This window comes from Phalacrocorax carbo, chromosome 4 (assembly GCF_963921805.1).
Source record: "Phalacrocorax carbo chromosome 4, bPhaCar2.1, whole genome shotgun sequence".
Classification (NCBI taxonomy): domain Eukaryota; kingdom Metazoa; phylum Chordata; class Aves; order Suliformes; family Phalacrocoracidae; genus Phalacrocorax; species Phalacrocorax carbo.
The window spans coordinates 65,994,826-66,020,723 of NC_087516.1; the positions used below are offsets into that span (position 1 = coordinate 65,994,826).

General features: G+C 44.4%; 1 protein-coding gene and 1 long non-coding RNA gene across 9 annotated transcripts in view; one reads left to right on the plus strand and one right to left on the minus strand.

Annotated features, from left to right (window-relative positions):
• Positions 1-509: 509 nt before the first annotated feature.
• Positions 510-25,213, plus strand: LOC135313149 (uncharacterized). Its single transcript, XR_010372753.1, has 8 exons — positions 510-864; positions 7,809-7,976; positions 8,890-8,971; positions 11,156-11,232; positions 12,247-12,460; positions 13,831-13,991; positions 14,457-14,652; positions 25,139-25,213. It is a non-coding gene; the product is annotated as an uncharacterized LOC135313149 (long non-coding RNA).
• The window catches only part of ZNF827 (zinc finger protein 827), a 107,243-nt gene continuing 96,275 nt past the window's right edge, over positions 14,931-25,898 (minus strand). For 2 of the 8 annotated variants that reach the window (XM_064450276.1, XM_064450275.1), the window contains exons 11-14: positions 25,091-25,257; positions 22,166-22,357; positions 21,902-22,079; positions 14,931-19,037 (exon numbers count right to left, since the gene is read on the minus strand). In XM_064450276.1, the coding sequence (XP_064306346.1) occupies positions 18,230-19,037; positions 21,902-22,079; positions 22,166-22,357; positions 25,091-25,257 (1,345 nt within the window). In that variant the 3' untranslated portion in view covers positions 14,931-18,229. The other 6 variants (XR_010372749.1, XR_010372752.1, XR_010372751.1 and 3 more) reach the window with 6 other exon arrangements.

Here is a 25,898-nt window from a genome sequence, read left to right on the forward strand (position 1 = left end):
TACTCTTGTTTTTCAGTTTCTAAATCTAAAAGCCATAACATTTTTCTCTCCTTTCGTGCTTAGTCTAGAGTGTTTGTAGTAAACTACCATGTTTGCATACCAAGAAATTCCAATGGAGAGAAGCAAATTGCTGCAAACGACAAAGGTAAATCTTTCTATTCTGAAAATTATTCCTCAGCCAGCTTCTCAGTAACTTCATTTCCTGGATGATTTTTGATGAAGCGGTGACAGCGATTCACAGAGAAAACAACTGCTTAGAAAGTTTTCTTAGGCCAACACTGCTGGAAGGGCAGTGAATGTGCCCCTGGAGGCTGGCTGGGGGCAGCTGCAGCCCTTCGGCCTGGGTTGCAGTGCTCGCAGAGGGCCCGTAGGTGGTGCTGGGTAGTAGCGCTCGGCCCTTCCCGCCCTCCTCAGCGTCCCCGGTGGCGCTCGGGGTCAGGCCGCGCTCGGGGTTAGGCCGCGCTCGGGATGCGGCGGCCCCGGCTGAGCCTGTGCGTCAACAAACTGGTAAAAGGCTTCCTTAGCGACTGCCTAACTGTTTGGCCCACTGATGAGGGTTAAACTTCTTTCGTGAAGTTGTTGGGTCGAAGAAAATTAATTCCAAAATGTTGCATGAACAAGCTGTAGAAGCAAAAGTTCCTGTGTGTTCCCATCAGGGTGTTCCACACAAGTCAAAGCTTTCTGCCAAGGAGAGGAAACGCTCCCCTTTGTTTCCTAAGTGTTACACCCAGCCACTTGCTAAGTAACGCGTATCCCTGTCCTTTGTTTTCTGTCTATCCGTGGATCCATAGTCCAGGTCTAAAATTTTGCCGTACGTCAGTCCGGAGAACACAGACAAGCTGTCTCTGGGCACTGTTAATTAAGGTCAGTAGATGCAGTCTGTCAGCAGAGACCTATGAAATATTAAATTCGAACATGGATATCAATAACTGCTATAATTCTTATGAAACTTGAATCATGCAATGCTTAAACATCTGTGTCAAATATGTTGCTGTCTATCTGTCTATAAAACAAAGTGCTTTTAAATAATAGCTAAATAGTTTTTGAGGGCATTTGAGGATCAGCGTGATGGAAGAATTGTGTTCACCCTGGGAACTTCCTCACATAAATATGGGTGCGGTGTTGTAGCTTTCAGGTTAAATCTTCCACGCTCTGAAACTTGCTTCATTTCTGAAGAATTGGGGATGCAGATTTAGGAATTTGAGTTGTGCTGTCAATTACAAAGGAATTGAAATGGAATTTCCTCCGGCGGGATGGGTCTCAAGCCATGAAGTAAGTTTTATTTGGAAGCTGTTCGTGAAATCATGAAAGGGAGTTATTAGATGACTCTCAAATACTGTATTGGAATCTAGCATTTTCTTTTGTAGTGAGGCAGGAGAGAAGTGAGATGTTGAAAATAAATTTATCTCTGCTCGTTGGAAGAGGATTAAGTGATTGGGTTTTTTTCTGAGCTGGGAGCATAGCCTTCCTCTAGTTTTACTGTGTGCTTATGCACGTTCCTGTAGTTTGTAAATGGATCAGATTGTTTCCCACTTTATATCACAATTTGAGGGGGTTAGGCCTGGGAATATTCCGCCAAAACAAATTAAATATTTCATGTTTTCAGAATTACTTCATTTAGTCATGGCTTCTATTTATTTAGAGAGAGTGAGAGAGAAAGAGCTGGTGTTGTTATAGTCTCAGCTCTTTTTTCAATCTCTGTAACTTCCTATAACCCAATTATTTTTTTTGACCTTTGAAATGTACCAGACTGCATAAGCTGAGTATCCACTGTCCCAGTAATTTTCATCCTATGGTCTCTGCATGCTGTTATTTTAGGTGTATCCTTTGCCATTATGCAAGTCATTAACATTACCCCGAATTCTGCTGGTGTGTAGGTGGGAACAAGTACTGAGCTTTTCTTTCCTCTGTGTTGAGAAACTCTGTAGCTGAAATCACTGGCAAGTGAAATGTTACTAGGTGGGGACTTGTAGCCTAAAGCTCACGGCTATAAGTTCTCACCTGTGGAAAGGGAATCTCGTATCTCTGTTCAATGTGTTCTTCCAGCTGCAGCTGAATTTCTGCAGTGGTAAAATCCTTCAGCAGCTACAGCAATGTGTCACGCTGATCTGGCATTTTGCATCCTCAAAGCTTTGCTTAAATATCTGAACGGAGTAAAGCACTCCACCGAGCTGAGAGGTAGGTGAGTGTCACTACAACTTTACAGAAAAAGAAGCAGCCCCTGAGAGGTTAAAGCTTTCCCTCATCACACAGCAAGTCAATGGTGGAGCTGGAGTTACAGCTCGGGAGGTTCCTGGCACATGCGACACTACAATGCTGTGGAGAAAGGTCATTTCTCAAAATAGTGCAGAAGGTTCCCGTTTGTTATTGATAATAGGGCAACAAAGGGCTCTAGAGGTATTAATAGGTCTCTGCATAATGTCCTTAATAATGCATAGGTAGAAACCTTGCAAAATTGACTACATTGCATTTTTCGGGGGCAGTATCACTTCCACAGTTTTGTCTGCTATACTCTTGATAAGTATTTTTGTTTTAGCTCTTCTAACACAGCTTTAAATGAAGTAAACAGGGATGCTCACAAAGTAGGCATAAATAACCTCCCTGCTAACAGTCACATTAAACAGCATATTCAGCTCGCCTATCAGAGCAGTGCAGCTCCTCTACTGCGATCCGTACGTGTTTGTGGGCCAGCGGGCAGCAGACGGGGCACTTTCCTCTGCCACTTTGAAGCCGTTAGGCAGAGCTCTGTCTGCCTGTCGGGAGAATATAGAGGTGGTAGAGTATTTTGGTGGCAACCTTTTCACTGTGTTGTGCGAGATGGAGACAACACTAGCATACTTGGGCAGCGCAGGAGCTGCTGTGCAAGCGTGGGAGTCCACAGAGATGCCAGATTTGGTGATGGTCTTCAGGCCTTCCAGGGAGGAAGGCAGACCCCATCCCTACCTAGCAGGACAGGGGAGAGAATGCTGAATTCTTGTGAAGGGGTTTTCATTGAGATTTGGTCCCAGCCATTCCTCAGATGTCCCCAGGGCTGGGGTATCCAGTAGGTATTGCTGGATCTTATAGATTATTATTTTTTTTTTAATCTGCCTTTTATAAAATGCTCTTGATCCCCTTTGAACTTATCGGCTTCGGCAGTGTATTTACTGAAGCTTTCTGTTTCTTGTGTTTCCTCTAAATGGATTATTTGAACTGCTAGGTTACTTAGCAAATTCAAAATAGTCACTGAGTAGTAAGTATGAAGCTTGAGTTTATTTTTCCACTGAGCACCTAGACCTATGCATCTGCAGTTGAAAGAAGAACAAAATGATATTTTCTCTTAGCCAAGTCTGAAAAATTGCGGTGAATTATGGTGGGAAGAACAACATTCACAAAACAAACAGTTATTGAATCAATGTACTCAGCCCTGTTTTGCTTTGACTTTAGGTGAAGTGTTTCCAAACTGGCAAACACCAGGGGGAAAAAAAAAGTGGAAAAGAAAATGTGTAAGGGGAGTTACGAAACCAGAGCATGTATAGCATACAGAAATGGCAAGGGTGCTGTTCTCTCATCTTTGTATCTGCAGATATATATGTATTTGAATTAACAAAGCAATAGGAGCTTTATGTGCTGCATTTGATTTTTAATGCTTGTTGGTTGAAGTAATTGGATCTATTGTTGTGGGCATTGGGAATGCCAGCTTGGCTCTTACGGTCACTGACTTGTGAACATGACCTTCTGGAGGTCAAAACACAGGAGAGCTTGCTCAGTTTAATTCTCAGATGTACCAGTCATAAATAGTTATTGCTTTGAAAAAACAATGTAGATGTTCCCTGCCTCTATCTAGTTTGTTGTTTGTACTGAATTGTGGTGTGGTTTTTTGGTGGTTTGGGTTTTGTGGTGGATTTTTTTTTTTACTAATTCATGTCTTTAAGTGGATTCAGATTTTTTGAGTGGTTTGTGTTGTTTTTTTTAAACCGCAGAAGAGTTTTCACGACTGAAGTTGTTTAAATAACTGATCAGAGACTGTAAATGTTAGTGTTTTTTGAGTGATGTTTTGGTACTTGATCAGGCATCCTGCTTTCATTCTTCTGGTGATCAAGTCAGACAGACATAGTCAAACAGTCCCACATAGGAAAAACAGTGTACTTCCAGTGAGGGAGGAAAAAAAAATAATCTCTTGTCATTGATGCCAAATGATTCGTGGTAAATGCTGATGGCTACATAATTTCAGCATTGAGTGCATCTGCCTTCCCTACCAGGGAACTCCAGAGAGACCTGAGTAAAACATCCTGCAAAAAAGACATGGAATCACAGAACCATTAAGGTTGGAAAAGACCTCTAGGATCATCAAGTCCAACCACCAACCCAACACCCCCAGGCCTCCTAAACCATGTCCTGAAGTGCCACATCTACATGTTTTTTGAACACCTCCAGGGATGGTGACTCCACCACCTCCCTGGGCAGCCTGTTCCACTGCCTGGCCACTCTTTCAGTGAAGAAATTTTTCCTAATATTCAACCTAAACCTCCCCTGGCGCAGCTTGAGGCCATTTCCTCTCATCCTATCGCTAGTGACGTGGGAGGAGAGACCAAGACCCACCTCACTGCCACCTCCTTTCAGGTAATTGTAGGGAGCGAGGTTGTCTCAGAAGAGACAAATGGTCTCTTTAGAGTCTCTCAGTTCATGCTTCTGGTCACGCCATTTGGGCAGTGCGAAGCTTGAATCCTTGTGGCAGAAAGGGAGTTTTCAAGGTCCATGTGGGTTGTGTTTTCTGGCTTAGTGGTTCCTCTTGGTATGAATCCTTTCCAAAGGCTAGGGGAGTTGCTGTCAGTCCTCAACTTTCATCCTACAAGCCTGTCAGAACACATAGTATTTTAACACCAAGCATGACATGAAACAACCCATAGATTTTGTGATCCATCACCAGATCTGCTGGACTTACAGCAAAGCAGTCATGGCACTGGTGGTTAGATCACCTCCTGTAAGGTGCCTGGATGGTTCAGATGGGGATAGCTATACTTCCTCAGAACGTCTTTATATCTCCCTAAGAAACCACCAAGGTATAGCTACCGTGTTGCCCCTATCAAAGATTCAGTTTGAACTGATTTGAATGTTTTTATTTTTCATTAAATCCTGGTGAATAGCCTTCTTGCACCACACTGCTGCTTAAAAATGCTCACATTACCAGCTGAAATCTGCATCTGCTATAGGGCTGTTTGGGATCTATGCGTAGGCTTACTCTGTCTAGGCAGTAGTGATGTTTTTCTGGAATTAGGAGAGTTTAGACCTCCTTGAAACTGGGCTCCTATTTACAACAGATTTGAGTATTTTTATGTCTTGCTAGAGAGCCTTATTTTTTCTCTGCTGCTCTATGGCTTGGTCAGGGAAAGCAACATGCTGTATATCTGCCTGCACTTGTGTGGAATTGATGCAGAGCACTGTGTGGTGTACTCAGATTTACAGCCAAGGTAAAAGGAACAACCACTTGCTACCATCTTTTTTTTTTTTTCCCCTCCTCAATATATCAAACCACTCTCTGTTCCTTCAGAAGTGATTTGGACTACTCGGAACCAGGGAAAATGTGCTAAAGAAAACAGCAAGCAGAGTCCTAAATCAATTACCTCGGGTATCATTTTCTTCTGGGTTCTGTTTCTGGCTTGTTTTTGACCAGGATTTTTTCACTGCTTTGTGATGGGCAAGAGCTACTGAGGTTAGAAAAGGTTTTGCAGCTGGAGGAGAGAAGGTGCAGGGCTGGCATCTGTTGTGTAAATAACTTTAAGGGCATAACTTTTTTTGAGAGGCCTGTTTCTGGTAAAGTAGTTCAAGGCATTGCTCTTAGTCAGGAAACCTGGGTTCTGTAGCCCCAAGAGATTCCGCTCCATTTGGTTCCCCACCGCACTTTATTTTTCCTTGTTATCTTTTGTTTACGTGTTGTGGCCTTGCTCACTTGAGGGAAGATAGTTTTTTCCTTCTGCTCATATTTTAAGGTTCTCATGAAGGTGTATTTCTGCAGTCTTTCTGGCAGTGAATGGCACTGTGTGTTGTTCCCATTTTCCTTACTTCTGTCAGTAGATGGAAAGATGCTAAAGCCAGTGTGAAATTCATGCTACTTTTAATTACTAGGAGCAAAATACCACTTTAGCAAAGCTCGTCTCTCTTATTTCCTTCAATGTGGTGCCTTTGCATCACTGTCTTCTGACTCATTTGGCAAAGGCTGACAGACCTCTCTCAGCCTGAGAGGGCAGGTTGCAATCCTGGCAGTAAGAGGCACCTGACAGACGCGCCCTCTTCACCAGAGTTAGATGTGGTAAGTGATAAGGGGAAATGCATTTTTCAGTTGGAGTCAGAAAAGGATCTGTACTAGTCCCTCGCCCAAAATCCTGACCGCTTCTCTTCAAAAGATGCTGAACTTTTATTGTGCATCTGAGTGGCTGGTGTCACAGTATGAAATCTTTATTTATGGTTGTATATAAACAAAAATCAATTGTCCTCTACAAATTGTATTTCCAAAAAGCTGAAGAATCTACAGTCCATTAACTGTGGCATTAAAGAGTGAGTCTGAGTCTCTAGTAAGAGCACCTTTCGTTCAGAAACACTTGTTTGTTTTAATTTGGCTGCTGACATGGGTTGTCTGCCGTTTCTTCCTGAAAAAAAAGAAGAAACACTGCTGTTAGTGTTTAAAAGGAAAAAAAAAAAAGTCACTGCACTGTGGTATTTAGTGTGTTTTCATCATTTCATATTTTTAGTAAAAGAAGTCCTGCATAGTTGGGGGGACATATGATATAGTGGCAGCACAGACAAAATAAGATGTGCAGTCAGGGGATGAGGACAGATAATTACTTAAATCAGGTGTTCATCTTCCAACTTTATTTGTGCAGGGAAGGTGCCCTGAGCAGCTGGTATGGCTGTCTGCTGTTCACCTTTCCAGGAGGTGCGTTTGAATTACACTGTACTGTTTGATCATAACCAGGAAAAAAAGAACGATATTTTGATCTGGAAGCACCTCGAGGTTAACTTCCATGCCTTATAAATTAAGAAAACCCAGTTGTTTTGCTTCAGGGCCAGCCTGCGAATCATGGTGGATACATTCCCCATTTCCTAGTTAGGCTGCATTAATCTATTTTCTGACACCTCTCAAGTCCAAAAGGACCTGCAGGCTCTGTCAGGGCACAGCCAGAGCTTGCTGGGGAGAAAGTGTTGGTTCCGGGTCCTCCGGCCGCTCTTTGATTAGAGCCTCAAACTCTTGCCTCTCCATTCCTGGAGTTTTATTGCCAATCTCAGGTGTTGCCACCCGAGTCTCAGGTCCTCCCTTTAATGACCTGAAGACTGCATGTGATCTGGCACATGCTCGATTGTCCATTAGCAAGAGAAACTGTGCTTATTATCAAGCACACCACGAGATGTATCAGTATGGGTGAACGGATGGTATGCGGACAGGCTGCTCTCCTCTCATGGGCTGTCTCTGCCCAGGGTCCAGGTTGCCTGCTGGAATTGAAAAGGGTGAGACTTTCTTCCCTGCAGTTTCAGAGCACTTCGCAGCTGTCTCTGGCCTGTGGCTGTGGGTGGGAGGTTTCTCTGTGTTCTCCCACCTTCCCGGGAGATCTTCCAAAGACCTTTGAACAGGTTGGGGTGGGACTTTACCCTGAACGTAGCTTTCTTCATTGACTGTCCTGTTTATTGCCAGGAAGGAAAGGGGAAACAAGGCTACCATCAGAATCCATGTTGAATGCTTCCTTGGGATGGTGTAGGATTTCAGATTGCACTTGACTGACAATATTAATTGCCTTATTGGGTGCTGCAAGTGCTTTTTCCTTTTATGTTAACAGGAAAGAAGTCTTCAGAAAGTCCCCGCGCATTACTGGGCCTGTGATGAGAGGATTTGAGGCACTTAGCAGTCTTACTGTAGAAGGCGGATGATTGATTTGAGTTTGTTACGACACTGCACCTTGTTACAGGTGGGCACCCTCTGCAAGAACAGAGCAAGAGGAGACAAGGTATGTGACTACTGTTGGGGTGGAAGTTCTCTGGCTTTCAGTGTTTGCACAGTAAATTCAATGTCAACATGCGTACAGACAGCAGATCTCAGGGGAGTTAGAGGTAAATAGCCTTTCTTTTTGAGGTTTCTAGAAAAAGCTGCAGAGCTAAGGGATTCCTTTGAGTTTTTGGCCTGTCATGAATTGGCAGATGACCTGGGAGGAGGTAGTCCCTGGTCGTTTGGCAGTGCCAAGAGCGAGCTTTGAACCGTGCAAGCTTTTGGCAGCTGGGGAACGTTGACACTGGAGACTTCAGAGTCCTGGCCTCTCTTTGGCTGCCAGTGACAGTTTTTGGTGATCTACTTTATTTTTATTTGGTCATTAAAAGTTAGGTGTCTGAGTTAGTCTAGCCCATGAAGCTAAAAAAGTCCCATGGGAAACAAATTTTCTGAACCATACAAAAACCCACCCCACCCATTTTGTTTTGGCTCCCTAAACATGGAGGATTCTTGAAGTCTCTATGGCCAAATAAGAGCCTGGATCTTGACAAGCTATTGAGTAGGTGAGAAGAAACTAACGACAGCACTCGTGTGACTTCTGCTGCCAGTGGCAAATATAAATGTTGAGGAGGTGGCTATTACGGTGACAGAATCAAAACTCCTGATGGAAAGTGTACAGTTTCCAAAGAATGCTCAGGAAAACCTCTCTGTGTAAAGGATTTTGGGAACCAGATCCAAAGCCAGTCGGTCAGAACATGGTCAGTAGCACTCATCGGCAGGAACCACAAATTCTGCTCCACAGGAAATTCCTGTGTCTTTTAAAACTTGCCTGGCAGCAAAACATTCCACTGGAAGAAACCTCTGAGCGGCCCTCATCTCTGGGTTTTTTGGTTGTGTTTTTTTTTTTTTTTTTAAAATTCTTCTTTTTTCTGCAGTGTTTACCCTGAGAGCAGGACACTGGCTGGAATTGAGGAATGACTGGGACAATCCAGCAGGGCCAACACTTTTACCACAGATGTAAGTGAACTGTGAGCAGAATGGGCTTTTCATGTAAGTGGAGGGGGCCAGAGGGGGATAACAGCGATGGTCGAAGTAGCCTCTGCTTGTGGCGAGAGCAAACAAGAGTGGGACTGTCCTGCTCAAGGGCCTGCAGCAGGCAGCCGTAAAATAACCTGGGGAAGGCTCATCAGGAACCATTTTTGCAGCGCAGGTAGTGAGGGGCCAATTCAGTGCATCAGTGCAGCGAACAAAGTATTTTTTTACATAGTGGGTTTACACGTAACTTGTGGAAAACCACGTTCCTGGAGATACTAATAGGTTTAAAGAAAAGACCAGGTTCAGTGACAACAGGTCGATCCTGCCTCCCTATCGTAAGTACTTACGTCTCGTGCAGCCACGTTAGGAAGACCTCAGATGTGATTTACTATGGCAGCGCCGAAGGGGCTGTAGTTAATTAAATAGAGCTTAGAAGAAAACATGAGTGGATTCTTTTTTTCCTGTTAAATTCCTTGTTACACGAGTTGAGCTGGCCCAGGATACTGGGAATGTTGTGGAGGGCACGTAGCCGAGTCCTGCCAAACCCGTGTGTGCCGATGGGCTCGCTGTCGTAATGCAGAGCTGCTGCAACCCAGCTGAAGAAGGTACGTGAGGGCTTCAGACGGTAGGTGCGTGCGTGTAGAAGTGCCTAATAACCTTTTACAGTGTCCATGGCATTGTTCTCCTGTTAAAATTGGATGTCAGTTAGGTTTTATTATGCATTTATTGGCTTTAATAGACTAACCACAGGGAAGTAACAATGTGTGTATCGCAAAATGCATTTATTCATGGAATGTGAGATCCCAATTTTGGGAAGTGATTAAGCGCACCCTTAAGTATATTTTCCTGGTTTGAGTGGCTGGAGGAGTCCTCGTCTTAGAGAAATCTGTCACTTTGAATAAGAATGAAACCCAACTGGTAAAAATGCAATCTTATCACAGTATCACCATATAACTGGATCTTATTTATTTTTAATTGAAATGTCAACTTAAAAGATGCAGTGCATATTTTAAAATCACATTAACGTTATATTTAGATCTTTTCATTAAGTTCTAGGTATGCAGTCCCATTAAAAGTAGGTGGCTAGGTATAAAACCACGAAGTCTTAATGCGTGCTTACTAAATATTCAGAGTGCAAACGGCATTGCTCTGATAACACCCGCAAATAGAGCTATTCCGGTATGTTTTAAAAATGTCACCAGCATGACTGACAGCCACCAATGTATGCTTATTACTTCAGAATCACACTGATGGAGGGAACACTCCTGCAACTATTTATCTTTACTTATTTATGCCATTTATATGCCATTTACATTTTTTTTCCCCTCAACTGGAGGGTAAAAAAGACACTGTGATTTTATTGCTAAAACAGTTACTGCTCCTAACTGTAGTGGAGTGCAAATGTGTGCTGTGTGCTGGGAAGTCTAGGCGTCTGGAAAGCGTTAATCCCTGCAATACAAGAAATAGGAGACATGTATACTTCCTTATAATTTATTTTGCTGGTTCTAGCAAGAAATTTTTCATTAACACAGTTTTGGAGAAGTTAGTCCTACGAGGAGGCCGAATGACTCTTTGCTTTCTCCTCGAGCAGCGCCGCATGAGAGGTGCGACGGCGTGGAGGAGCCCGAGCCTGGCCCGGCGCTGCCGGCAGGGCCGTGCTCTGCTCCAGCCCTTTGGGCTGGCTTTTGGCACAAGCGTCAGCGCTGGCCACGGCGCTGGTGGTGCCGCTGCAGGTGCTCAGGCAGAGAGGAGCAGCGAGCCTTTTCTGAGTCGGGGCTAGACCAGGCTCAGGTGGTTGTTTGTGGCAAAATGCTTCAGGAGGCAGCGAGGGCGAGCTGGGGAAAACGTGCTGATATTCATTCGCTCACGCAGTTAGGAGTAAATGGGTTCTACAGTCCTGCTCAGCTATGTGTGAGCACGTTAGTTACAGCTTTGGCCCTCCCAGCTGGCTTCCTGTTAAATCTGTTAAAAAGCAAATTCTTCAGGCTCGTGTGTGAATGAACATTCCGGTCTTAAATAACAAGGAAAGAATCAAGAAAGTATTTGACCAGTGAGAAAGTGAGGCCTATTTTTGGTTTTGGTCACATTAGGCTGTGCTGTGAACGTTGGCATGAAGGTCTAGGGGCTCAGCGATAGAGAGTGTTTTTCTGTTCTTTATTTAAACAGGCACCTTCCCAGAAGAGTAACAATCCACGGTTTGCGGTTCCAGTGAAAAGCTGTCTGGGAAGTGCTGGAAAAAAAGGGTATGTGATAGAAAGTAGAGGTTTGAAAAGTAAAGTAAAGTAGGGCAGAGCTACGTGCAAACAGCGGAGGATACTAGAGGAACCCCAAGTCTCTTTTCATTAACTGGAGCCTAAATTGGAAAAACTGTTGGGTTTGCCTTTCCCCCCGCCCCGCAGTAGTGCCATATGTTGCATTGTAATCACAGTTGAGGGGGAGGGAAAGAGAACAATTAAATAAAAATGTCCAAAACAAAGCAAAACCCCCTCCTAGCATGGAACGCCCTCCCCCTGCTTAAAGCAGGGCAATAGGCTGCAGAGGTGTCACAAGGCTGCAAAGCAGCGCCAGAAGATCACTTTGTGCTCTTCTGCTGTACAGTTGTTGGGGTGGGTTTTTTGGTTTATGTTTGGGTTTGTTGTGTGGGGTTTTTTTTTGTCAACTTAATGGAACATTTCCAGTTGGTGTGTCCTCCCAACCCCACTACTGCTCAGCTCCAGCTCTAAATTACCCTTTTTTTCTTCTTTTTTTCCTTTTAAAATGGTGGATACTTAAGAGAGCCCTACATGTAAATATAGCCACTGCCGGGTTGGTCAGAGGCAGCTGTTCCGCACATGTGGAAGCGCAGCAGCTGCCTTTCTGACGTATCGCCTGGTATCTGGCAGCTGGATGGCTTCCTAGCACACAGAGCGTTACGGTCCCGAGAGCTACGCAACAAGCCCACAAGCCAAGCAAAATCCTGGCCTTTGGTTCAGATGTAACCTGTTAACTCGGCCGAGGTTTGCCAAGACACGCGTGACGTCTGAGCCGCCCTGGCTGGCTCAATACCAGCGGTGCCGTGCTGCAGCCGGTGCGCGCTCCTGGGGGAACGGGCAGCAGGCTCCTCCCTGCGCCCTCCCAGCTGGGTTTTTAGGCCAAGATTTTTAAAAGCAGCTGGTGGATATTTTTTGGTCAAGATGAGTCGCCTTGAAGACGCTCACCTTTCGGGGGGCCTTGAATGCAGGGCACTAAACCCTGCCCCCCCCTTCCCTTTTTTCCAGGGGCTCCTGCCGGGCACTCGGGCCTCGGCTGCCCCACGCCCACGGTCAGCTGTCACCTCTGGAAGTTTTAGACGCGTCACTGGCAGTTTCTAAAACTTTGATGCAAAAGACGATGCCTCGTCCCTCGCAGACTACTTGAGTGCCTCTGCGGTGGGAAGATGACATACCGCTTACTGCAGCTCGGCAGACACGGTAGCAGTTGGTAGACCTCCAGGTAGGAGAGATTAAGCTGGTGTTTTATTAGCTCTAAGAAAATATATAGCAGGGAAGAGGCTGTGCAGGCTCCTGCACGGTCTGCCTGAGCGCTGACCCCTCGGGCAAGAGGCTAGATCGCCTTTACAGCCAGTACTTAACCTTGCTGCTGAGCCTTGTCAACAAGGAGGCCAATTAGCGGCAGATGTGATGGTGGATGTCTGTTTGTTAGGAGCTTAACTGATATATTTTTAACACAACATGTATTTTAAAACATGGCTCTGCATAAATGAGAGCATCTCCTGCAAAAGAATCCTTCTCTACACTCAAGTGTTAGAGAAAATTTTAGGTTGGTTTGTTTTTTCCTTTGTTTTGCTTGTTTGTTTTTGGTTTTATTCTCCAAAGATTTTGCCAACCCTTGTTCTGCTGGGCTCATGATGACTATGGTAGGTGTAGGATTATAAGAATTAATGCTGCTTAAAAAAATGCCCACTTTTAAGTTAAGTTAATAATGATGTTTTTTAATTAACATATATGATATATTAAAAATATATGTAGATGCAGAATGCCAACAGGGCAGTTCTTGCTGTCCTGAGAGGGTCAGTACCCAGAAAGCATCGCAGTTTATCACCTCACGTGTCTATTGGTGGATGTATCAGAAAAGACAGGTTAGGGAAAGTTGAGCTAATTGATTAAAAGTGTGCAGGTCTACAAGGACGTCACAGCCACCTGCTGCAAAGGACAGCAGCTCTGCCTCGCGTATCAGCATGTGACACTAACGCCCTGTTTGGGTGCCCAGAGGGAGCTTCTGTCAGCTGCATGGGTTTTGGTGAAGCTGGAGAGGCTGACTGCAAGAGGGCAGTTGATGGGTTGGTTGAGGTTGGGCCTGAGCTTTTAAAGAAAAGCTCACAGTAAGACTGAAGGGCTGGAGCTACTACAAGACTTGCAAGTAGCCGCCAGCTGACTACAACGAGGGCAGGGTAAGCCAGACCTCGCTCAGCCCCCTCCTAGAGACATCAAGACACCACCAAACAGTATAGGGTACACTGCTTCCAGGGACAGCTGTGTCCCCTCTCCTCTGCAGTCAAGGTGCTCTTTGACCCACTCCCCACGCCTCCTCTGCTTGTTTTAACTGAACATTTGAACCTATATCTTAAACCATTGTCTCAGTTAAATGTACGGTTATAATTTACAACAGCACTGTAGCAGTTTACACTAGCAGAGGTCTGTTTTAAAACCACCGCAGTATAATCAGGCCCTGGTAGCTCGATTGCTGAAATACTTTTCAAAATTAGAGAATTTGCATGATCGTCTTTTAATTGCTAGGGTAATTATTTATGCCTAGTGCAAAAAAACCCCACATAGACTATCACTATGTATTTTCTGCTACAGAAACAGCGCAAGTGGAGAGGAAGACCACCTCTTCCCAAACACAACTTACCAACCTTCTGTCAAAGCTGGAGATGCCCTCCCTTCACCTGACTAGGCACTAGCAAAGGAGGGGCGGTGGACCCAATACACAGGCTGCCCACAGCACCACGTCCTCTAACAAGGTACTGATAGAGGCCCTCAAAATTAGTGTCCACACCCCAGTAGAAATAACTGTAAGAATTTTCAGTTGATTAGACCTTAACAGTGCCCTGAGGGCAAAGGGCAACCCACATGTATGTAACGTTAACATTACTTTATCCAAGGATAACTTTTGTCTAATGAATACCCAGATTTTTTTCCCCGCCTTGGTTAGTGTTTAAATGCTCTTAACGTCCTATTAGGATGTTTAGTATCATTTCATGTTCAGTGGAGCCAATAATATCTTTGCTTCTTGGCAATTGTCTGCTCCTAGGGTGTCCTTCTTTGGCCTCCTCTATGCATTTTAATTATTTCATTAATCTTTGGTGGAAAAAAAAAAACCTTTTTCTAAAATGCTGACAAACTGCGTCCATTATATTTTTACAATAAAAAAAGTAGATTTCCACTACAAACTTTTAATACACAATGTTCCTTTATTCACTGCATAGCTCCTCTTTAAGGAACGAGTTCTCCTGGCTTCATTGGGGCGGCTGCCACGCGAGACCAGGTTCACCAAGCTACTGCTTAAGGATCTGACTTTTGACCAGTGGGGCTGAGGAGGGCAGGGCCGGAGCTCCGTCATCCACGTGACTGCGTGGGCTCCTCACAAGAGACGTCGCCCCCCTCCCAGCACTGACCTGGCAGGTTGGTACCAGTACAGAGCCCACAGAGAGAACTCCGCTAGCCGGCCTGGGAGCATTTGCTGTGTTTCTTCCATCAGTACTAATAACCAGAGCTTTCCCTCTCAATTCCAACCAATTCAATCAATTTTAATTTCAATCACTTTCAATTGATAACATCTTACCTTTTTTCTTGGTATCTTCTTGCCTTGTAGAAGAATCCTTTCCCCCTCCCTCCAAGTCGAGCCTAAATCTATTTACAGTGAAAAAAAGAGAGGAAGGAAAACCAAAAAGAAACAAGAATATAGCCAACCTTTTTAATTAGAGTATATTGTACTTCCAAACTGGATACACTAGAAATTGGCAATGCAACATAAGATGCAAAGGAATATACCAGTTACTGTCAAAATGACCCTGTACAGCCTTATAATGCAAAAAGCTTTATACAATACAAATTTTTATTAATGTACACAAACCTTGACAGAATGATATTTGAACATAATAAAACAAGTTTAAAAAAACAAAGGACAGAAGAAAGAAAAAAGTGCTGAGAACTTTAACTGAATTACCCAATGGAAAAACACGCTAGCTTTCTTTAAAGAATGCATAGTGAAAACCAGTATGAAATTACCTTTATGGTGGGGGGGGAATTTATCAGAACTGTTGGTCATTAGTCGGTGGGGGGGCCTCTGGAGAACATTCCTTTCTTTAGCCTTGAACTGCAAACCAATTATCTTCATAAGCATGAGCTCTGATAAATACTGTTTTTTTTTTTTCTTAAAAAAATAAAAACCTCCTAACACACTTTTCCTTACAGAGAAAACTTCTGTAACTTGCCAGAAAGAATTAATTTATCCTTTCCAAAGTGCTAAACAAACCTCCCAGGTACATTAAACATTTTGATGTCAGATACTGGTACAGTGGAACGTTGTCGACGGCGTGGCGTCCGCACGCTGACAGCTCATTCTTGGAAGTTCCAGCCCTGTTTAAACTGCCGTTTGGGTTACATAAAGCGCCCTACTAATACTCCTACTTCTTCCTCCCAGACAGCTGGACTTTACCTGGCGGTCTGAAAAATAAGCTTGTTGATGTGGAAGTGTTTGCTCTGCTGTGGTGGGGTCAGAGATATACACATCGAGTCTATTTTAAAGAACCGGTGTAGTTTCTGGATGCAAATTTTATATTTCATGCTGTCGAGATACTAAATTTTTTATGCTTTGAGCATTTACTAAACCAGCATTTTCCATTCTGTCTGTACTCCGGGGCGGGGGGAGGCTACCAGGACTTCTGGTGGAGCAAAGCATGGCAAACAGGGCCCTGAGTTACGGGGGTTGTTTACAAAGGTTTATACGTGCTTTGGAACAGATGGCTTTGCTTTACTGTGAGGAGAGACAGAACTGCCACGTGCTCGTTAGAACCAAAACTGTCTGCTGGAATGTAAACAAAATGGCGGGATTTCTCTGGCCTTTAATTAATAATTCCAAATGAAAACCTGCTACTATTTTGGATATTTCCCCCTTGTACATAGCTTCCAGTATGTTAACAGGAGCGCACAGGTCAGGATGTCCTCCCCGAACAGGAAGAGTTTGGTCATGACAGTGGAGAATGTTTGGCCATCTCAGTGCAAAACAAATGTAGGAATCTTGCAAATATGTTAAATGAGGCAAGCTTTGTGTCAAAAAAGTGTTTCTGCACAAGCTTCATTTAAGAACTAATGAAGATCGAGTTCTGCTTCTAGTTGTGCATATGGCTAAGAGCCCTTGTGGACCAGAAAAGCTCCTGCACTGGGTGTTGCTTTAGTGCTGTCACGAACAAGGGGTTGCTCCAACTGGCCTGTCGGATCCCCCCATCCCACAACAACCTGCAGAAAAATTTCCTTCAGGCCAGCATGAGATGGGTGGGTAGCACGGCAGGTGGGACTCAGGGCACCTCCTACGGCGGCTTGGCCAAGGGACAGAGAGGGTCTCTGACAAAAGCTAGGTCAGACCTGGCTAATACCTGGTGAAAGACATCGAGATCCGAATCCAAGAGACACCGTGGAAAACAATAATCCCGTGAGGAAGCATTCCAGTGAGTCACATGATAATTTTGCAGTGTTTCATGTTTTACGCTTCCAATTTTAATGCAGAGTATTTTTAGTCCTGATCTTTCTTCCTGGATATTAAGTTCTCTAAGAAACACAAAGCAATTAACAGTCAGTTAGCTTCTCTTAAATTAAGATCACTCTTGGCATTTTGAGATTAACGAAGGTTGTACAACCAATCCGCATTTGCCTCTTCCTGCAATAAAGTGCTACATAGAACATGTCATTTTAATGACCACAAGTAGGAGCGTTAAATAAGTATAGAGTTAGCTTCCTAGCGGTGTACACTATCCGCCATTAACAGAAAGGAGTAAAGTATTACTAATAACATGGAGGGTATCGATAGGACCCTAGAATTTGCAGTACAGTTGAAATACTGAGGGTATGAAAGAGAACTGTATGGTTCAAACAGCATCTCTTTATAGCTTTATATTTCAAAGAAGTTACTGGTACCTTTTCAAATAAACAGTCGTCTTACCTTCAGCCCACAGATATCTTTTTTTTTTTTTTTTGCATGTGAGAAACAAACTAGTGCAAGACTAAAGCACTGTGCAAAACTGCCTTTTTTTTTAGTCTGAGTATTTATACCCAGAATTTATCCATACCCTTTTTTAAATCCCCTTGTTGGATTTTTTTTTTTCCACCATAGAATTCTAGTTATACAAGTTGTTCCTGCAAACTAAAAGGTAACCACTGCATAATACAGTATATATATAATATTTATATGCCCTTTTAAAACAAAAGATGTATGCTATGGCCCAGACACAGGTGCCACTTACACCTGTGTGACAGTTAAGAAGTGGGCCTGCTGCGTGGGTGTGTGGACTGCACGCACCGCAGATGCGTGTGTGAGTTCATACACACGCTTTTCGTTGTCATACTCTCATCCTGCAGTGCTGAAAGCAACTTTTTCCTCATCCGGTCTACCCCGAATCCTCAAACCTTGACAACTGCGTACAAGGCATCAAACAACTAAAGGGAGCCGCAAACAGCACTGAAATAATACGCCAATTCCCCCCCCCAAACCGAGCGTTTTGCCTTCGACACCTCTGCAGTTCAGGGGAGACGGAGGGAAGGGAGGGAGCAGGTCGGCAAAAAGGGGAAAAGAATAATAATTAAATAAGCTAATACAAGGGATGTGCAAAAGCAACGTTATGGCACGCTACAGGCAGCCTCTCTTTCACGCACCCAAAGCCCAAAAATAAAATGCATCAATATGTAACCTTACAAGTGCTGATTGCCATTAAGGACACTCCTTTTCAGCTGAACAAGACAAAATAGTTTCTTAGATAAGAGTACTGGGAACATGCCTCTGAAGGTAGAAGTATGCAGTAGGTCACCTCTTGAAGATTTAATAAAGCAGCTTTCATGTCGATGCAATAAGTATACACACAGAGCTGTTTTCTAAACCTTACTAATGATATAGTACAAGGGTTCGTTACCTCTTCGGTCTACGTTTTGCAGCAATGTATACCTGCTGGGTTTGTTGGGGTATTTTTGGTACAGAATGTAACTGCCCTCAGACAGTTTCTGCCCTTTCCGTTAGTCCAAGGTAGGCAAGGAAGGAGTGTTTAGGTGAAGAGGCACCTCCTGGTGCAGTCTGAGGTCTGGGTGGATGGAATGTGAGATCGTAGTGGTTTTTGGGGAAAAACATTGTTAAAGGAATAAGGTGGGCAAACTCTGAGTTCCAGTATTTATCAAAGCACAGGGAAGTGCCGTTGAGGGCCAGGGCTTTCACTGCCAAGTTTGGCTCTGCCCTGCTGCCGTGTGCAGCTGACATAGCCACTGTTTGCAGAGCCTGGGAGGCAGACATAACTGAGAGGGGCGACAGGAGGTTCCTGGAGCTGTTCACTGGTACGAGTGGACTGGCTTCCTTGGAGGTTGAATACTGGCCCTTCTTCTCCTCTTCGGAGCAGTCCCCGTTCTGGTGCTTCTTCACGTGGCGGCTGAAGACAAACGGGTGGGTAGTCTTGAACAGGCACTCGTCGCAGCTGAAAGTCTGGCGTGGAGCATGCTTCAGTTTCTTGTGCAAGTTGAGATTGTCTTTGCGTTTGCAGCTGTAGCTGCACTGGTCACAGTGAAAAGGGCGCTCACCGGTGTGGACACGCACGTGTTCAATCAGCTTGTTGGCGGTCTTGGACAGGTAGCCACACTGGTCGCACTTGTAATGGTTGCCAAGGCGGTGTTCTCGGATGTGCATCTCCAGCTCCAGCTGATTTGCTTTCACTGTCTGGCAGATCCGACACTTGTACTCCATCTTGTAGTGAGTCTTCAGGTGGCACTCCATTGCTGCGGGGCGGTTAGTGGAGTAGATGCAGAACGGGCACCTGGCAACACAGCAACGACAGGCAGGGACAGAGGAAAAAGAAGTCACTCAGCTTGAAAACCTGCATTCCTGGTTTAACCCTGCCACTCAACCCCTCTCTGACCTACTATGGAGGAGAAAAAGGCACTTAGTTCTCCCTGTAAAGCCTCTTTCAACTACTTGGTTCACCTCGACAGGCCTCTACTTAGAGGAGGTTTGCCCATTTAGTGGCAGTGGAGCTCACGCATTCCTAGGAAACCACTGAGTCACTCTGAAGGAGCATCCCTTTAATCTGGCTTACCTTGAAGGGGAAGATTCTGCAAAGCAGGCCGGGAAGTGCAGGGTGGGTGACTGATTCACAGGTACTTTGTATAACGACATTCCTAGTGTTTGCACGAAGTCGCTTTGGCCATTTTTTCCATTAAGAAGTGGTTTAAAGTGAGTGTTTACAGATGAGTATGAAAGCAGCTGTTTAAGTAAAGATGGAATAAACTTGTAATACCACATGTACAGCAAAAGCTTAGGAAATTTCCTTTTATGTGACCTTGAACAATAAGCTTGCTGGGTATGCTGTAAGGAGCAGCTGAAAGCCAGTCCGCTGGGGTGATTTGCAGGGATTCCCGTTTCTGGGAGATGAGCTAGCCATGCTCAAAGGGGGCGTGTGTTTGGCAGTGGTTGCCTACAGCCGCCTCTGCCACGGCAGGAATTGTTCCTGTGTGGGAACAGGATGCGGGCTCCGCTTACTCACTGCGGCAAGCGTCCGGGCCGGGCTGGACGTGGCAAAGGGCCTCACCCCTGGTTCCTGAACCAGGAAGGGCCGAGGAGGCTGGAGGAGGGAATCTTGAAAGCTTGGGAGGAAGCCTGGGCTGAACAAGCCTCGACACCAACAAACCCCAAAACACACCCGCTTTTGCTTTATGTAGCTGAGAGGAAGTTGGTGAGGACAGCTACCTGCCAGGGATCCCTGCTGTATTAAACAAAGCATGGTCCCTTCCAGCTCTAACTGGTGAGCTAAAAGAGCAGGTCTAGATAAAGAGATATAGCTAAGGCACCTGGCTAGTGTCTTACAGACAGCTCCACCTGCCACTGATCCGCATTCCCTGTTCAGCAGGTCTGCCACTTCTGTTCTAGCATTTCAGAGCATTTCTAGGCAGACATCCTCTCTCCCCACGTGGGTTTTCCCTTGCTACAACTGGTTGCACATACAGGTTTAATATTCCTCTACCTGCTAATCGAGGGACTTTTGAGCACAGTGAGCAATACAGGAGGACAAACGGTTAACTAAAACATCCGGATGCTTTTCCTGATGCGCATCAAGTACTCTGATCCAGAGAGGGAGCCTGGCATTGAGGCTGCTAACGTGATTAGCTCTACTGCAACAGAGGATTCAGCTGTCTATGCACACATACCTCTCCTGGGCTGGGTGCTCTCTGGATCAGAATCTCAGATTTTGACCTGGAGCTGGAGGAATCATGTTTTTTTCTCTTCCCCCACAGCAAACAGGAGACAGAAAAATACAATTTACTTAGATCTCTTCAGGCTCTTCTGGATGCCTTAAAAAAAAAATAAAGCAGAGCTTTTTCTTAGGTGCAGCTTTGACGGTACCTAATTATTACTCGAGTTGGGAAGGATTAACTTATGTAGACTGCGAAGCCCATTCTGTCAGGAAGGTCTGAGTCATAGGTCATGGTTTTTTTTTCTTGGTAAATAGAACAGATTCTGTGCAGCTTAAACCCAAAGTGCATTAGACAACTGGTCTGTACATCCAAGACAGACATCCCGTCGTTCTGGCACACTACTTGTTTCTCAGTCTGGTCTTCTTCCCAGATTCAGTCATCACTTCTCAAGTGACCACAGATCTCAGTTCATGGAACTACTGAGCTGGAGACCAGACGCTGCCTGGCAAACAGAACCAGTTTTCAAAAATTGCAGTGCAAACTGATAGAGCTACTCGTGGTAACACTAAACGTGGTGTGCTCGTCACGTGACAGTTACAGTGCACTGAAAACATCAGTTTGCTTAGCAAGAGCAACAGAAGCAGGGAGTCCTGTGCTGAACCCTAGCTGGGCTTGAAGCAGGTCCAGCCTCTTTTCCTGCAGCAGCTGGAACAAACAGAGACCGGGGACGTGCATCTTGCATAACGTCACATTGCCCGCCCACAGAGAGCAAGCATATGGCCCCAGCAGTCACTCCTTCCCTCAGGGGTCCAACTTTGACATAAGGGCATGCTCATTCTCTAGAAACACTGCTCTGCACCAACAGACCTTAAAGGACATCACTGTAGCCGAAGCCAAAGGGTTTTTTCCTTAAAAGAGTGTATTACTCGTTACATGTTAATTTGTACAATAGCAGTCGTTCTGGGGCACGCAAACCAAAGCAGAAAGCATCAAAGTTATTACTTCTTGGAGAGGACAGACTTTGTGTTGGTCTACAAAGGCTATAGCCTTTAAGGTTATAACTTCATACCCAGTTGCAGAGACTGTACAGGGCTTAGTTTCTCTGAGGTGCCTCTGCTATGTGCTCTCCTCTGCTCTGATGCCTTGAAAAAAAAACCCTCTTAGTTTGCCAACGCCTCTGAGTAGTGCTGCCTCACCCTCTGTAGGACCCAGCACATACTGTCTCCTATTGGACTTGGAAAGGGAAAGGACCATAGTTTGTTACGGCTCTAAGAGCAGCGGACTCTACATCTGCTGCTGGGTTACCAACCTGCTGCGACGATGCTACGCTAAAGGACTGGGCTCGGGTCATCTAAATAAAAGGAAGCCCCAGATCTGGATTACTAGACATCATTTAACTAACCCTTTCTAATTGGCTTCCTTTTGCCCTATCCCCACCAGTATTAGAGGTGCTTAACACAGTAAAAGTTTGTGTACTTGCTTTCCTTACTTGAGCCCACCGGTGGGGACAGTGTGGCATTTCTTGTGCTCCAGTAATTGTTCAGGTGTCTTCATGAACTTGTGGCACACATCACACTCGAACATCCGTGTGATCAGGTGGATTTGCAGGTGGCGCTCAAACATATTTTTTGTTTTGCAGACAAAGTTACAGAAAACACATTCAAAGCCTGAAAAATAAACCAGCAAAATGTGTTCCTTACATTGTGGCCAGATCGACCGCATAGAAGGTGACAGTTTGTATTTGTTTATTTACCTTTCTCTGACTTCTCTTCAGTGTTCACTGAGGTCTGACTACCAGGCACTACAGAAATGACTAGCAGGTTGTTTGAACCCTTGTTTTTTGGGGTTATATCTGCATCTTCTTTGCTGTTGGCAGAGTCGCTCAGTGCTGACAGCGAAGATGAAGATGGACTGTTAGATTCGCTGGGTGTCTTCCTCTCTTCAGCTGAAAAAACAGGAATGACGAGCAATAACTAGTACAGCAGATTAGATGGACTCTCAGTGATCCTGGTTTAAATTTCAGGAAACATATTTAAAGTTAATCCAGACGTGCTTATTAGACAAGTCTGAAATTAATTGATTTGTTAAGAAATCATATTTTTACCTCCTTCCTTTTGATTAGCATTTACAACAGTACATCTCTCAGTTTATCCCAGAACTGAGTCTATCTGTAATAGTAGGGGGAAGGAAGCGTGCAACTCTACCTCATTGCCAGGCTGAAAAAATCCCAAGAAGACACTTTGATTAGCTCTGAGTTCAACGACAATGAAGGACTTGTCACTTATGGAGGAAAGAGCTTCTGTCAGTTTTGGGGTGCAGAAACCAAAAGTTCCTACTGGTCCAAACTAAACTCCCCCCACCTTTCCATTTTTGTGGGCCCAGTGGGTAAATTCAGGAGGAAGGGCAAAGGAGAATAATCTCACTCATAGTACTGAGGAGCATCCTCAGTAATGATTGCAAGAGAGAACATTGTGGTCTCAAGATTTATCTGTTTTTATTAGGATCTCTTATTGAAGATAATTAATTAAAAAAATGTTATTTAACTGGATCTAAAGTTGAAGCCCATCAGAGTTTCCTTATGTGTGCAATAAATGTATGAAGTTCAAATCCCAAACCCTATCACACACTAGAAATGAACAAGAGCGAGAGTTCTCATATGAGAACTGCTGTGAGCCAACGAGGCAAGGACGGGCAAATTATTACCTCCCGCCTATGTCTTGGTTTAATCAAAGCTGTATTAAGAAGAGACTTTACTAAAACTTCATCTTCTCTGTGTGATAATGTCCCCTGATCAAGGCCTCTGCAAACACCGGTACCTATGTGCCTAGCTTTAAACTGATGAGTGGCACCTTGAAGTCTTAAGACAAAAATGTAGGAATGTACTAATGGAATCTGATGACCCAAGCTGTCAATAGGGAGGATGACTGGGATATCATATAGAAAGATTCACTGACCTTGGGGACTAGAGTAATAGAAGTGGGATGAAATTTAATAGTACAGAGTACAAGGTTATGACCTGAAGGGCCAGTAACAAGAATTTTTCCTACAAATGAGGAGTGCTTCAGTTGGAAACAGCCAAGTAAAACTTGGGGAGAGGGTTGTTCTCCATAAATATACTAAGGGAATAAATTCTGTGGAAGGAGGGAAGAAAAGCGTAGGGAGCAAGAGGTGGACTGCTGTTTCAGATGAAGGACAGTGTTGGCACAAGAACAACGTATGTGTATCCTGATTGTCAGTAAGACACACGCTGGAAATTTTTAAAAAGTCCCTAATCTTTAACGCAGGAAAATCTGCAGCTGCCTGTCTGTGGAAGTAGTTGGTTTAAAATATTTATACTGGTTTGAAGACATATGCCGACGTCCTTACAAACAGGCCTTTTAGGACTTGGTAACATCACAGGATAAGGGACCGGAGTCAAGTGACCCAGAAAATCCATTCTATTTTTTCACTCTCTCTGTTTGCCGTATGTGTAAGCACGGGGCTGAATCGCCAGCTGAATGGCTCCGTTTGATGGGGTGAAGGAAGAACAAGGGGGCTTTTGTCTTTCTTTAAAAGACGAGCAGCAGCTCCAATCTTTTAGCCACAATAGGAAGATACAGTAGAGTACAGCTCAGCTTTGAGCTCCGATGCAAGATTTTAATGTGGCTATGGGTGGCATTTCTCATCTGCCTTGACTTCCTATGTATGAAGCGGACTTACATGCAAACGTCTCAGGTAGCAGGGAGTGGTGCCGGGAGCTACGCTGGCATAAAATCCCTTTCCAGTAGTTTATATTTCTGTAATTATGCTTAACTTGCGTACCTGTGAGCACAAACTGCACTCCTCTCTCCCTTCTCCTTCCCAACCTCTCCCTGTTTTCCCAATTTTATTCCTAGGACAGGAAAAGCAATTTAGCAATGGAAAAATTGTGCTGGATGCAATTCAGGCTCGGTATCGTCAACACAATTGTTAGTAGTTTGTGGCGGCAAAATGCTTCTGCCTGGTGTTATAAGAGAAATTAATTAAAAGGATTCTAATTTCCTTCTCCTTAAATTATGCTAGACTTCATTAGTTGGACTAAGCATATGGAGCTTGTTTGAAAACTGTTATTGCTCTTATCTTTGGCTATTAAGTGAACAGGACCAGGGAGAGAACACATGACTCCTTCTGTTATTTAATATAAAGTTACATTTACGGTATAGCTGAGTCACAGTGTCAGCTACACATCAGTGTGAAATTCCAAACTGATAGACTGTGGAGGCAAACACGCTGAAGAGCAAAGCGCAACACGTTGTGTATTTCAAACTTACAGCCAGGTATGCACAATTAGCCCTCAAAGTCACCTTCTCCTCACTGAAGTCAAGCAGGATTTTGATGAAATACTAAACCAGTCAGGAAAACAAACCAAGTATGCTGACTTCAACGGGGGGGGGGGGGGGGGGGGGGGGATTTGGGGGGATAAGGGGAATAGGAAGAAGGAGAGCTAAGTAGTCCTTCATTTATTTCCTTAAGCTTGAAAATTGATCTGCGCTAGCAGATTATTTGCCCAGCTGGAGTCCAATTCACTTCAACTTTGAGAGATCAGGCCTTAATTAGCAAGCCTTTCAGTGAAAGTAGAGTGCTAATGGGAAGTGTGAGGGTTGCACCTAAAAAGCAAGGAAGAGAGAGATCACTACAGCTGGGAGAGAGGGATCATCACCTGTGTGCTTGCTGTTGACATGAGCCTTCATATCTGCCTCTTCCATAGTGACAAAATCGCATGCTGTGCAGCAAATGGAGAACATCCACTGCTCTTTATCCACATGGAGGGACATATGACTGACAAACTGGACATTCATCTCTGTCTCAAACCCACACACGTGACAGCTGCAGGCAGAAGGGAATTCAAAGTAAGAAGCAAACCACAAACAGTAGCATATTGCCTTTCCCTGAATTTGCAAGAAAAAACTCACTGCACAGATTTGTTCTGTTCCTGACTGTTGAACGTTCGCTGCAAAATTCTTTTGTCTGCTGAACTGCCTTTGAACTGATGGCCATGCCAACGTGATTAAGGGCAGGCACAATGCAACAATCCTGTACATGCTATAATGACGCTAAATAATCATAAAGTTAATTAAAAACTACAGATTCCAGATGCTGCGCATCACCTAGCTGATTCCTTTGGGCAATAAGAGGCATTGCAGCTTTGCCAAGATGTTTAGTACGGCTGATACACTGACAAACGGAGAGCTTGCTGCACACTCCAGGAGTTATTTTCAAGCCCTGGAATGGTTCCCATACCAAACTGGGATCTTGTGCAAAACTGCCTGGCAGTTTCAGTGTAAGCAAGTAAAAATGGGTTCAAACATTTCTTATGCTTGACTGGAAAAGAGCAGTCATCAGCTATGCAAATAATTAGCAGGGATACAGATTTCACAGCCAGTGCATAAACAGAGCGATATTGAGAGGCAATGGAAAGGACCCTTTAATTTAACTTTCTTTCCAGAGTCGTCCTCTTGCTTTGATTA